Below are 13,167 nucleotides of genomic sequence, written 5' to 3' on the forward strand. Positions count from 1 at the left end.
GGCTTCAATTGCTGGACTGAGGAACAAACAGAGCAATATCATACGGAGGGTGCCAAGCAACAGTGAAAAAAGATTGAAAGTGTCCGTGAAGGAGAGTGTGGGTAAACAGAAAAAAATCACTGCCACATCTGCGATAACAGAATTGAGAAACATCAACCACTTTATTCTATTCTTAATGTTACTTTCATGGCATGCATTAGACAAAAGCCCCCTTCAAAATAATTCATCTATTCTTCAAACAGCTGATACATCCCTAAATCACATTCCGCCGACAACCCACAGGAGACGCACACAGTCTGCTCTCCTGCAGTGGTCCGATGCCCTATGCTGCACTGCTAGGGTACGCCCATTCCTACCTGACTGCTGGCCTAGTTCACGAGTCTTGGCTCCGGTGGTTGGCTTGCTTCGGGTCCCCCACTTCACTGGGTGAGGAGCCTTATATTTGAAAGTCCAGGGCCCAGGCAACATCCGCTGCAGGATTGAACAAAGCTGCACTTTCCTGTTTGTGGCCTTTCAGGCAATAAACATAAATGTAGGACTACAAATGAACACACACAAAAGGGAGGTAGGGCTACAAACTAACGCACACAAGGGAGGGGGTGGTGGGACGGCTGAAACAAAACGGGAGGGGATTGTGGTTCTGGGGAAATCCTTTTACTTTTGTTGTGAAGAAATTAATTGAAAGTGGCCCCTTTTCTGACATTCTATGCGAGGGGATAACAACAAGAATTACAGCCCTTTTTAAACAACTAGAGCCACTGAATACATCGAGCACTCTGTGAAATGCTCTTAGAGAAGGAGAAAAGTAATTCCTAAACATATGGTAAGATTGGGCCAAGTGGAAAGCTACAAGTAATGCAGTCCTGCTCCACGGGAGTGAACAAGTAAAAAAAAAAAAAAAGAGGAACTAATACGACAGATTAACCACTAGCAAGCAAGGATTTTTAAACAACACTGAAACAAACAAATGAACAGCGGTGAGGTGGCTTTAAGCCCACAAAAGAAGTACACTGAAGTATATACAAGGTTGTATGCTTACGTTCAACCTAAAGACAGCTATTGCATACCGCTGAAGTGACAACAACTTATTGGTAGACTAAGCTGAATCTGCAACTTTTTAAAGAATGAAATCTACAGTGTGTGGCACAGCTAAAACCAATTTTAATTCCTATGTTTTCAAATGAATATTTCAGCGTAAGGACACAGAAGAGCAATATTGGCAGTGAGGCATGGAAGAACAGTCGGACTAGAAAATCACTACTCATCTCACCAACACCATTTAAATAATGCTTCGCCTTATGATCTGAGACCACGGGTCCCACACTTAAGTGTACAAGACATCATTTGAGGCAAGCAGGGTGGAAGCTAATGGACTTTCTAGGTGTATATTTTAGGAGACTGGCCTGGCTTATAGTGGGTACCTTGTGGTACTTACACCTTGTGCCAGGTCCAGTTATCCCTTATAGGTGTTCTAGCTGCTTAGGCTGATAGAGGTAGCTATAGCAGAGCAGCTTAGGCTGAACTAGGAGACATGCAAAGCTCCTATATACCACTTATATCACTTAGTACTATATCATAAGAAAACACAATACTCTGAGTTACTACAAATAAAGGTACTTTATTTTAGTGACGATGCCAAAAGTATCTCAGAGGATATACTCCCTTAGGAGGTAAGTAATATACACAAATTATATGTACACAAACCAAAAACAGGTAAGTAACAGAAAAGTAGTGCAAACAATGTAGAATCACACTAGGATGCAAAAGGTAGAAATAGGCCTAGGGGCAACACAAACCATATACTCCAAGTGGAATGCGAACCACAAATGGACCCCAGGCCTAGTGTAGGTTGTAGAGGGTCACTGGGCCTGTTAGAACACACTAAGGGTGTCCAAGATACCCAACCCCAAGACCCTGAAAAGTAGGAGTAAATTTACCCTACTACCCCAGAAAGACAGTAAAGTCGAGATAGGCCAGCAAAACACTGAAGATGGATTCCTGGACCTGAGGACCTGTAAAGGAAGGGGACCAAGTCCAAGCGTCACGCAAGTGTCCAGGGGGGGCAGGGGCCCACTAAACCCCAGATGAAGGTGCAAAAGGGCTGCCTCCGGGTGGAAGAAGCAGAAGATTCTGCAACAACGGAAGGTGCCAGGAACTTCTCCTTTAGTCAGAAGATGTCCCACGGTGTGCTGGAGGATGCAGAAGTGTTTCCACGCAGAAAGACCCCAAACAAGCCTTGCTAGTTGCAAGAGTCGCGGTTGAGGATTTTGGGTGCTGCTCGGGCCCAGGAAGGACCAGAAGGTCGCCCCTTGGAGGAGGACACAGAGGGGGCGCTCAGCAACTCAGAGAGCCCCCGCAGAAGCAGGCAGCACTGCAGAAGTACCGGAACAGGCACTTAGAAGATCTGAGGACAGCGGTCGACTCGAAGCCACAAAGGAGGGTCCCACGACGTCGGAGTCCAACTCAGTGAGTTGGGCAATGCAGTACAGAGTGCTGGGGACCTGTGCTAGGCTGTGCACAAAGAAAGTCTTTGAAAAGTGCACAGAAGCCCGGGCATCTGCAGATCATGCAGTACACAGGATTACTGTCTGGCGTGGGGAGGCAAGGACTTACCTCCACCAAATTTGCACAGAAGGGCCACTGGACTGTCGAAGACACTTGGACCCAGCTCCTGTGTTCCAGGGACCACGCTAGTCGGGATGAGAGGGGACCCAGAGGACCGGTGATGCAGAAGTTTGGTGCCTGCGTTGGCAGGGGGAAGATTCCGTCGACCCACGGGAGATTTCTTCTTGGCTTCCAGTGCAGGGTGAAGGCAGACAGCCCTCAGAGCATGCACCATCAGGAAACAGTTGAGAAAGCCGTCAGGATGAGGCGCTAAAATGTTGCTGGTAGTCTTCTTGCTACTTTGTTGCGGTTATGCAGGCGTCCTGGAGCAGTCAGCGGTCGATCCTTGGCAGAAGTCAGAGGGAAGTACAGAGGAACTCTGGTGAGCTCTTGAATTCGTTATCTGAGGAATAGCCCAGAGAAGAGACCCTAAATGGCCCACAGAGGAGGATTGGCTACTGAGAGAGGTAAGCACCTATCAGGAGGGGTCTCTGATGTCACCTGCTGGCACTGGCCACTCAGAGCTGTCCATTATCCCCCAACACCTCTGCATCCAAGATAGCAGAGGTCTGGGACACACTGGAAGAGCTCTAGGCACCTCCCCTGGGAGGTGCTGGTCAGGGGAGGGGTCACTCCCCTTTCCTTTGTCCAGTTTCGTGCCAGAGCAGGGCTGGGGGATCCCTGAACCGGTGTAGACTGGCTTAAGCAGAGAGGGGCACCATCTGTGCCCATCAAAGCATTTCCAGAGGCTGGGGGAGGCTACTCCTCCCCAGCCCTTCACACCTATTTCCAAAAGGAGAGGGTGTAACACCCTCTCTCAGAGGAAATCCTTTGTTCTGCCTTCCTGGGACCAGGCTGCCCAGGCCCCAGGGGGGCAGAAACCTGTCTGAGGGGTTGGCAGTGGCTGCAGTGGAGACCCCGGAAAGCGAGTTTGGCAGTACCCTGGTTCTGTGCTAGAGACCCGGGGATGCATGGAATTGTACCCCCAATACCAGAAAGGTATTGGGGGTACAATTCCATGATCCTAGACATGTTACATTGCCATGTTTGGAGTTACCATGGTGACGCTACATATAGGTATTGACCTATATGTAGTGCACGCGTGTAATGGTGTCCCCGCACTCACAAAGTCTGGGGAATTTGCCCTGAACAATGTGTGGGCACATGGGCTAATGCCAGGGGGCCCACACACTAAGTAACTTGGCTCCTAACCTTCACCAAGTGAGGGTTAGACATATAGGTGACTTATAAGTTAATTATGTGCAGTGAAAAACGGCTGTGAAATAACGTGGCCATTATTTCACTCAGTCTGCAGTGGCAGTCCTGTGTAAGAATTGTCTGAGCTCCCTATGGGTGGCAAAAGAAATGCTGCAGGCCATAGGGATCTCCTGAAACCGCAATAACCTGGGTACCATATACAAGGGAATTAGAAGGGTGTTCCAATGTGCCAATGAGAATGGGTAAAATTAGTCACTAGCCTGCAGTGACAATTTTAAAAGCAGAGAGAGCATAAACACTGAGGTTCTGGTTAGCAGAGCCTCAGTGATAGTTAACACAGGGAACGCATACAGGGCATACATTATGAGCACTGGGGTCCTGCCTAGCATGATCCCAGTGACACATAGGCAAAAACAAACATACATACAGTAAAAATGGGGGTAACATGCCAGGCAAGATGGTACTTTCCTACATATATGTGAGCATCCTCCTTCGTATGTCTTTAATTTATATCACTTGAAAACCTAGAGCTTGACCTAGTGGTGCCAAAGGTTTTATTTTAAATTTGGTAATGTTCATCTGGGGCTTTTTACATTTACAGTTTGAAATCAACTTTGCAACATGTTAGCATTGTGAATAAGAGCTTCGTCCTGCATGCAACATTAGCCCGTTTCTGTTAGTTGTTAATTTACTTGGTTAAAGTAGTCACTGTGATAAACAAATATACAATACATGCATTCTACAGATAATAGGGTTAGCAAAACGTGTTTTCTTAAGAATAAGAGCAGGGTGAATCTAATGTTTGTGAAGGCTCAAAAATGACCCTTTGTAGCTTTTGACTTTGGGCTCAACCTTTTATAGTCCGTACTGGAGTCTGTATCCCATTCTCTAATCCTGTGCGAGTTGGGGGGGAAAGCCTTTAAAAACAACTAATATGTAAACATAATTTTTTTTCTAAAGTTTAACGTTACTATACAGATTACTTAATACTGTTTATACAACATTAAACAATACTTTTTAGGTTTGATAGCTAGTTGTGCTTAATTGTCACTCAGTTGACTGTTAATGCTGAACTTTTTCAATAATAGCTCAGTAAATGGTGTTTGCTTCAGTTATGCTCAGCTGTTTATTTATAAAACATCTGAATATATTTTCCAGACACCTTCAGCAGTAAGTAAGATAAGACAACTACTCAAGGAGAAACCAGATCATGTAAGTATGCTCGTTTCTTTATCAATCAAAATTGGGAGGGTCTCATTGTGGCACTAGTTCTCATGTACAGTTGGAATTAATCACAGTTTTAGATTTAGATCTTCTTGTTATTAAGATGTTTTGCAATTTAAACTGTTTAAAGAATGGAATTAGTTTTAATATCATAAATTGTAATTATTTATGTTGCTGTTAAAAGTTTGATTTTGAGGAGGACTCAGAAATGTCTTGTTCATCAAAATCATTCATTTTAGCTATTTTGTAAAATTCTGAAGTGGTTATTATGCCGGACATAGTGAGACTGATTTCTTAGTTGACTACCTGAAGCAATTCCATACTCAAAGTTTGATAGAAAACTTGAATGTTCTGATAGGTGAACTGTGAAGCAGGCTTTTTTTAAACCGTCTTGGAACGTAGCCGCAGGGACTTTGTTATTTTGCAAATGTTGCTTCTGTCATTACATTTTACTTGTACTTGCTAAGAAAGGGGTGTTCAAATTGTGGTTTGGATGTTGCTTTACGTTTGAGGCTTCAGGGTCAGATTAGGAAAATTCAAACAAATAATGAAATTATTGATTTAGGAAGAATTGCCACATATTAACCCCTTCTTAAGAATTACCCTAGTTTTCTCCTGTTTTTACACAACAATCTGTGTGACCACAAAAACGTGCAAGTTTACAAGGAGTCACAGCATTACACAGGGCTAGTAAACTCTCACCAATCTCCAAAATTGTTTTTGCCATGTCCTAGCCCTAAATTTATGATGGGTGAAAACGTACCATAGTGACTGTTTTTTGTTGTTGTTTTTTTTTGTTTTTTTTCTACGACCACTGTAGATAGAGATTCTGCGAATTGGGATGTGAAATTTACCATCATAAATATGTATTCAAAAAGTTTAGAACTCAGTCCCTGTGTAGTTTCATGCTTGGGCATTTACCATGTGAAGCAGTCCATATAGTGCAACTCTTCTGAATTTAAAACATGAGATGGGTTTTCAGACATATGCAGATTCACACATAGACGATGTATCTGTGTGTTTGTTTTGTTTATCAGTCTGTGTATTTGTCTTCTGTGTCTCTCTCACTTCTTCTCTCTGACTCTTCCTGTTTCTCTTTCCTTGACTTTCTTCTTTGATCTCCCTATCTCTTTCTCACTCTCTCATTTAAAGTCAGTATTTCTGCTATTTTTACCTGTTGGGTGGGCCAAAAAGCTTGGTCCCTTATAAATTATCTTTTTACAAACTGGTGCTGTTTATTTAAATCAGATTGAAAAAAGAGAATTTTCCACATACGTGTATAAATGATGTGGGGATATAGTAAATTGAGAAGTGGCAATGTAGTTGTCCCCAAGTTAGAGGAGAACTCTGTTAGAATGGAAAGACTGAAGCTGAAATGACCTTATGTGAAACTCAGGGTGTGCTTTCACAGCTGCAACAAAGTTTAGTAGCATCATCATTTTATAGTTGCTAGTTTAAGACAGTTGTTCATCCATTTAACACCAGGTCCTTTTATAGAATTACCATTAAACAAATAAAGTGGTTTGATACAGTCTATTGTGTTAGGGGAAATACTGGCAGACCCTTATTCAGTAACGTATGTAGTGCATGGCAGACACTAATAATACTGTATGGGGGGGAAACCTGCATTGTTAACATTTTTGGATCAGGATGAATACTGAAATAATTTCATACTTAAACACTCTTTATAGGTAGAAAATTTAACATATATGAGGTTCTGAAAACTGCATCTTCACAATTGATTGAATATAAGGCGATCTAACTCTGTGTTCTGACAGGCTTAAAATTAACTGTGAACATGGTATGCATCTTTATGGGGGCTAACGTAGATAAAATGCAATTGCTTTCAAGGTTCTGTAGCCACGTTATTTCCTGACAGTTAAACTAAAGGCTAATCAGAGGTGTGGATCACTAGATTGAAGGCCGTGAACTGATGCAGTTTCATTTTAGCATGGTAAGGGTGAGTATTAGCTGACAAGGATATTTCTTGTAAAATACATTGCAGATTTTTTTGTCATAGTGTTAGCGTCTGATTTTTTTGGGGGGCTTGAGGGGTAGACCCATGATATCCTGCTGTGAACATCTTACTCTCTCATGCCATTGTCTTAAGCCTATTCCTTTATCCCATCTTCCTGTTCTTTTGTTTTGTACTCTCACCCTATTGACACAAGATGGAGAGAGGGGTACGGGCCTAAAAACACAAGCAACATTGTGAAAGATTCTCCTTTATAGAAAAAAGAAATCATTTCTTCACTGAATACATTGGGGTTCTTATCAACCACTGCATGGTCACCTATTTACATACGTTATAGTCTGCAGTTGCTTCTTCACTAAAAGATAGGACATTTTTCAGCACCTTCTCTCTAGTATGGCCTACACACTAGACAAAAGGCAAAATAAAGGGTTGGAAGTGTCTTTACATCGCACAGATATTTCCTTAAAATTAGAACTACTGAAGAGCATGTGATAGTGAAAAAAGGAGGTTGTTTAAAAGGATGAAGTTCTCTTTCACCAGAGTGTTAATTCTACCCAGATAATGTAATAGTCCCAGTCAAACTCATGTTTTGATAATTTTTAAAGCCAAGCTGCAGGCGTTGGGCCAGTGGCATAGTGTCCTACTCAGTTAATGACCTTAGGTAGAAATGGTTCATCTTGTTGCAGTAGTAATCCTTTCTGAAAAGATCTCAACTAAATTATGTTAAGAAATTACAACAGTGTCAAGAAAAAAGCTTCTCAAAGAACCAAGTAATGACAGTGCATAGGTGCTTATGGGAATATTGAGTGCTGATGTTCTAAGGAGATTGATGATCCAAAATGACACTCTTAAAGATTTCTTGACTATATTATCTTATGGTCTGGAATGCATCCAAGTCTATTATAAAGATGTGCCTTATTGGCATGGAGAGTTCAAAACCACTACCGACTAATATTTGACGTTCTTGGACAATCTAAATTTATGTAGTCAGTAGAACTAATGTTGATAACCTCTCTGCCTTCTAAAAGGGGCATACCTAATTTTTTTCAACGCCCAGTAGGGTGATCAGTGGCATGCCTCATCGAGGCCTCCCCCAGGTACTTAATGCATCTAGATGGGCTCCAGCTTGATCGCCAAGAGAGAGCACTTATTTTTCTCTAAGGAGGGATGTAAATATAAAATTGCCTAACTATGGGGAATGTGGCTTGAGCGTCAAGATGGTGGTCACACTGAGTGCTCCAGACCCCTCCATCATCCGCTCAAATCTGTTGCCATCACACAGCTACATTTCTGCCCTGAACCTGCCTCTTGATACCCGGGATTCCACAGCTGCCATATTTATCTAAGGGAAGGCGAGGCTACCCTTGGTTACCTGCCATTCCTCATGTGTTGCGGCTCCTGGCATGGAGGCTTACAACGCTTAATGGCTGACCCCTCTCATCTAGTCCGGAGGGACGTCCTGTCTGATCCTACAGTGACCCTGTCATACAGAGGCTTCCCTCGGGTGCCTCTGACCTGTAGCTACATCCCTGGGCCCGCTTCTGCCGTCCTGCAGTCTTCTGTGCCCCGGGCTGGACTCCCCCATGCTGGGCCTGAGGCCTTGTTCCCTATCTGGCCTATTGAAGAGCTGCTAAGAACAGTCATTGGCTGGAGTTCAAGGGAAGATGAGTGAGGCTCTCCCTCCCTCTCCTGTGCCCCCATGCTGCCAGGGGGCCTCCAGCAGCTGCTGACCTGTGCTCTTCATTCCCTGCAGGTGTGCATCCCTTGGAATCCCAAAGTGGGGCCTGCTAGCACTGCAGCAGCTCTGCGGCTGTCCGGCCTGCCACTGGATTGTGTGAATCTGTGCAGGAACCCTCTCTTAAAGAATTTACCCCCCCCCCCCCCAAATCCCAGGCCTGCCGTGGACACAGTGTGGCAGACACCCTGCACGATCCAAGTAGAGGACTCTTCTGCGGCGCGGCTTCTGGCTCAGGTGCACAACCTCACCGGGAACGGTCGCAATGAACCCTTAAGCCATCTCTGGGCCTACTCATCTTCTGTCTTTATGGGAGTACCACCTCGGGAGCTGACCCCCCTCCCCTGCCCAGAGGAGACTTTGCATGATTCATCCACGTTATCCTCCGCATTACCCAATAATCACCTAATCCACCGCCTCCTACTCCTCTCCTCGGAGGAAGCTTTCTACCATCATGGGATCGGCTGCTCGTGATGCTGTGGAGCTGTGGTAAGCGGGCCAATCTCAACCGCGGGAAGTGCTGTACATGGCTCCAGCAACATGGGTAAAGACATCCATCCGTCCGGCGACTTCTAACTTGTATGGATTAATACACCACCAGACCTCTGACTGGACCTTCTGGGTGCGCTGGTGGGGGGGATAATCTGCCTTGTCGGATCTTGCCATGATTCTTCAGACCTCCCAAGCTGCTGTGGAGGCCAAAATTGGAGAGGTACGAGTGGACGTGGCCTTGCTTCTCCAGGGCCTATTAAATGCCTCAGACAGGATCACCAAAGCTGGATCCTGAATACCCATAGTGGAAGACGAAGTCACAACTCCTGAGTCCCTGGTATCTAGCCTTCTCGCACAACCAATCTGTATCACCACTTTAAAGAAGCAGAGAATCGCTCTCTACAGTGTGCGCATCATTGGCATCCTTGAAGGCTCAAAACCCCAACACGTTGCAGACTTTATTGAAACTTGGATCAAAATTTGATTGTCTACGGACCAGTTGTTGTCCTTGTTCGCTTTGGAAAGGACCCCTACACACACCCCCCTCCCACCCTCCCCCCCCCCCCCCCCCCCCAAAACCCAACCCTCCCAAGTGCCTATCCCAGACCAGTGATCGCTCGCGTCCTTAACTTCAGAGACAGAGGCACCATCCTTAGAGAAGTTTGCTTCTGGCCAGGGCCCTGCTGTGGAGATGCCAAGGTTCTCCTTTTTCCCCTATTACACCCGGGAAGTTCAACAGCAGCGCTGCTCTTACTTGGAGGTCCAACTTAAACTCAGGGGTGATTAGCCTCCAGTCCTGTCCCCTGTTTCCCGCTAGACTCTGAGTAATCCACGCTAATAAATCCTACTTCTTTGACAAGTCGGAGTCTGCCTGGCATTGGCTTTTGGAGGAACACCCATTCCGAGAGCATGCAGAGACCTCTCTGTGGCGATCCAGATCCACTTTACCTGCTGAGAACACACTGGCACCCAAACATCATATCAAACTTTCTCCCAGAATAGGCGTCACAACAACTGCTCCAAATCTTCCTCGCAATCTCCCCAGGCATGAAGGCAATCTCCTTCATTATCGCAACTTCCCCTGACTTCGTACGAGGGAGAGCAGCGACCTGATTGGAATCTCCCCTGAATATAGCGTCCTCACTACCTACTGATAACTATGCAGACACAGACCTCAGAGTCCTGCATTATAAGTTTTAAGCATGTGAACCTTTCCAACCCTGCAGTGGGATCCCTTCATGTGTTGTCCTGCAACATTAACAGTCTGCTTGACCATGTGAAATTAACCGCGATCGTCCGCTTTGCTCACTGACATCTCCTCGAGGTCCTCCTACTCAAAGATACTCACCTTATGTGCAAGCACTGACGCTTTTTGACACTCCTAGACCATGATGGGATCTTTCATGCGGGTTACACTCGTGGGTCCCGAGAGGAGGCTATCCTGCTGCGGGGCTCCTTCTTCCTAGCAGTCTCCTGTGACGTTCGAGAACTGCAGGGCCTCTTCTTTGCACTCACTGGAATGCTTAAAGGCCAGACTGTTAACCTAGTGAGTTTATGCTCTACCTGCAGCCCTTAGCACCTTTCTCCATGATATCTCAAAGATCCTTCTTGATCTCCCACAAGGTCTGACATTGACCGGTGACAACTTCAGTGCGGTTTCTGTCCTGAAAGATGATACTACTGGGCCCCCCTTCTGTATCTAGACGCTCGAGGTTTCGACACCTCTCTGACTGGGCCACCCCCCTTGGCCTCTGTGATGTCTGGAGGATTTGGATCACGCAGTCTCGCCAATTCACACATACCTCTGCTGCACATCACACCCACTTGCGCATTGTCTTTACGCCTGCTCTTGATTGTCGCGCCATCTCCCAAGTCCAGATTCTTTCAAGAGGCATATCTGACCACACTCCTCTCCTCGTACATCTTGGCTCCCCCAGGAATGGTCTACGCTCCGTCTGGCGCCTCAATGCATGGTATCTTCAGGACAAATCCTATGTTCAGGCCTTGAGCCCTAAACTCCAGACGTACTTCAACACTAATGAAGGCTCTGTCACAGCTAATGCCACCCTCTGGACCGCCAGTAAAACGGCTGTAAGGGGATTTGCCAGAGAACGCATCCAGGTTCAAGAGTGCGCCTGCTCGCTCCACGTCACTAAGCTGGAGACCGTGCCTTCCAGTTTGAGAGAAACCATGTGACTGATCCCCAGTTGAGTCCCCTATATGAAGAAATTCATCTCCAATTCCTAGAAGTCGCCAAACATCTCTGGCGTGCCACGACGGCTTGAATCTACAGGTGGGGGTGACAAAAACAAAAATGACAAACGGCAAGCTGCTGTACTTGCAGGCCTCCCACCAGCAATCGTCCAGAAATGTGCCTAAAATCATTGACTAGCACAGTAACTCTTCCCATACACTTCCTGAGATTACACAGACATTTGCCCGCTTCTACCATTTCTTATACACGGCCCTCCCTGGAGGAAACTCTGACTCCTCCGATCAGTTCCTCAATGATGTTTCCCCTCCCTCACCTGACCCCGACCAAATCCCGATTACTGGATAAACCCTTCACAGCCCAGGTGATAGGTGCGGCCTTATCACCGGTGACCCTCGGGAAGACTCCTGGCCCTGATGGTTTTCCTGCAGAGTACTACATTCCTCATTTCTCCGTATCCTGACCTCCCAACTCCTGATCCTCTATAAGGAGGTGGGACAGACAGACAGACAGACAGACAGACAGACAGACACCTTTCCCCCACACACAGACACTGCCACAATCCTGGTGATTCCCAAAACACAACCTCCCTCTACAGCGTGTACTGATTGCTGTCCAATATCCCTCATCAATAGGGAAGTTTAGATCTTTGCAACACTGCTGGCCACCATCTCAATCAAGTCACACACATTGATGCATCCAGACCAATGCAGCTTTGTGCAGGCCTGTAGCACGAGACATTGCCTCTGATGCCTTAATGTGGACTTGGTCCACTGTCATCTCCTGCCTTCTGATCTAGCCCTACTTTTTATTGATTTTGTAAAGGCATTTGATACGGTGGACTGGGGCTACCTACAGTTGGTGCTGACATGAGCCAGAGCTGACCCCTGCTTCAGTGAAATGGACCAGGCCCTTTACTCCAATCTCAGTGTGGGGGTCAGATCAGTGGTGTCCTCTCCTTTGCCTTCCCCATTGGACGAGATACCCTTGAGGGCTGCCCCCGTCTCCCTCCTTTTCGCTATGGTGATAGATCCACTAGTGCAACTTATTTGTACTGATGCTCAACTAAGTGGGTGGTGGCCACGGCGATCCCATGCCCTATACGTTGATGATGTCCTTCTCTATCTGGCAGATTCCGCAATGAGTGGCCCTGGCTCTCTCCATCTCCTGCAGTGCTTTGAGGAGTCCTATGGTCTTTGAATGAACCCTTCCACATCTGTATTAGTACCTCTGGCTTCATCCTGAGATTGTTTTGACTGGCAGGATACTAATTCCAATCCTCCAGTCGCAGCTTCAGATATCTGGGTTGCACTACACCTCAAACTCACCTGGTCCCTTAATCTCAAACCCGTGACATGGAAGACCAAAGCCGACCTCGCTATATGGTAGTCCTTCCTCCTGAATGGAATGGGTTGCATAGCTCTGTGTAAAATGATGATCCAGTTGTGGCTTCTGTACGTCTTTCAGAATCTGTCACTCCTTATGCCACAGTCATGTTTCCAGCGCCAGACAGGACCGCAACCTCTTTCCTGTGGCACGGGTCCAGGCCACGCCTTGCCTTTGCTCACTGCCAGAGGGCCCCTATGACGGTGGCCTGACTATGACCAACTTCTACTATTCAGCCTCTCACTTCTTAGTAATCCATGGCTAGTTTAACCGGGGCAGGTCGGATCCTGCTTACCAAATACTAGCCATGTTCTACGGTAC

At 46.2% G+C, this 13,167-nt stretch overlaps 1 protein-coding gene across 2 annotated transcripts in view; it reads left to right on the forward strand.

Moving 5' to 3' along the window:
- The window catches only part of ISCA1 (iron-sulfur cluster assembly 1), a 204,700-nt gene that overhangs the window by 25,713 nt on the left and 165,820 nt on the right, over nucleotides 1–13,167 (forward strand). For both annotated transcript variants that reach the window (XM_069228285.1, XM_069228293.1), the window contains exon 2: nucleotides 4,981–5,034. In XM_069228285.1, the coding sequence (XP_069084386.1) occupies nucleotides 4,981–5,034 (54 nt within the window). The remainder of the gene's footprint in view (nucleotides 1–4,980; nucleotides 5,035–13,167) is intronic.

This window comes from Pleurodeles waltl, chromosome 1_1, assembly GCF_031143425.1.
Source record: "Pleurodeles waltl isolate 20211129_DDA chromosome 1_1, aPleWal1.hap1.20221129, whole genome shotgun sequence".
Lineage (NCBI taxonomy): Eukaryota > Metazoa > Chordata > Amphibia > Caudata > Salamandridae > Pleurodeles > Pleurodeles waltl.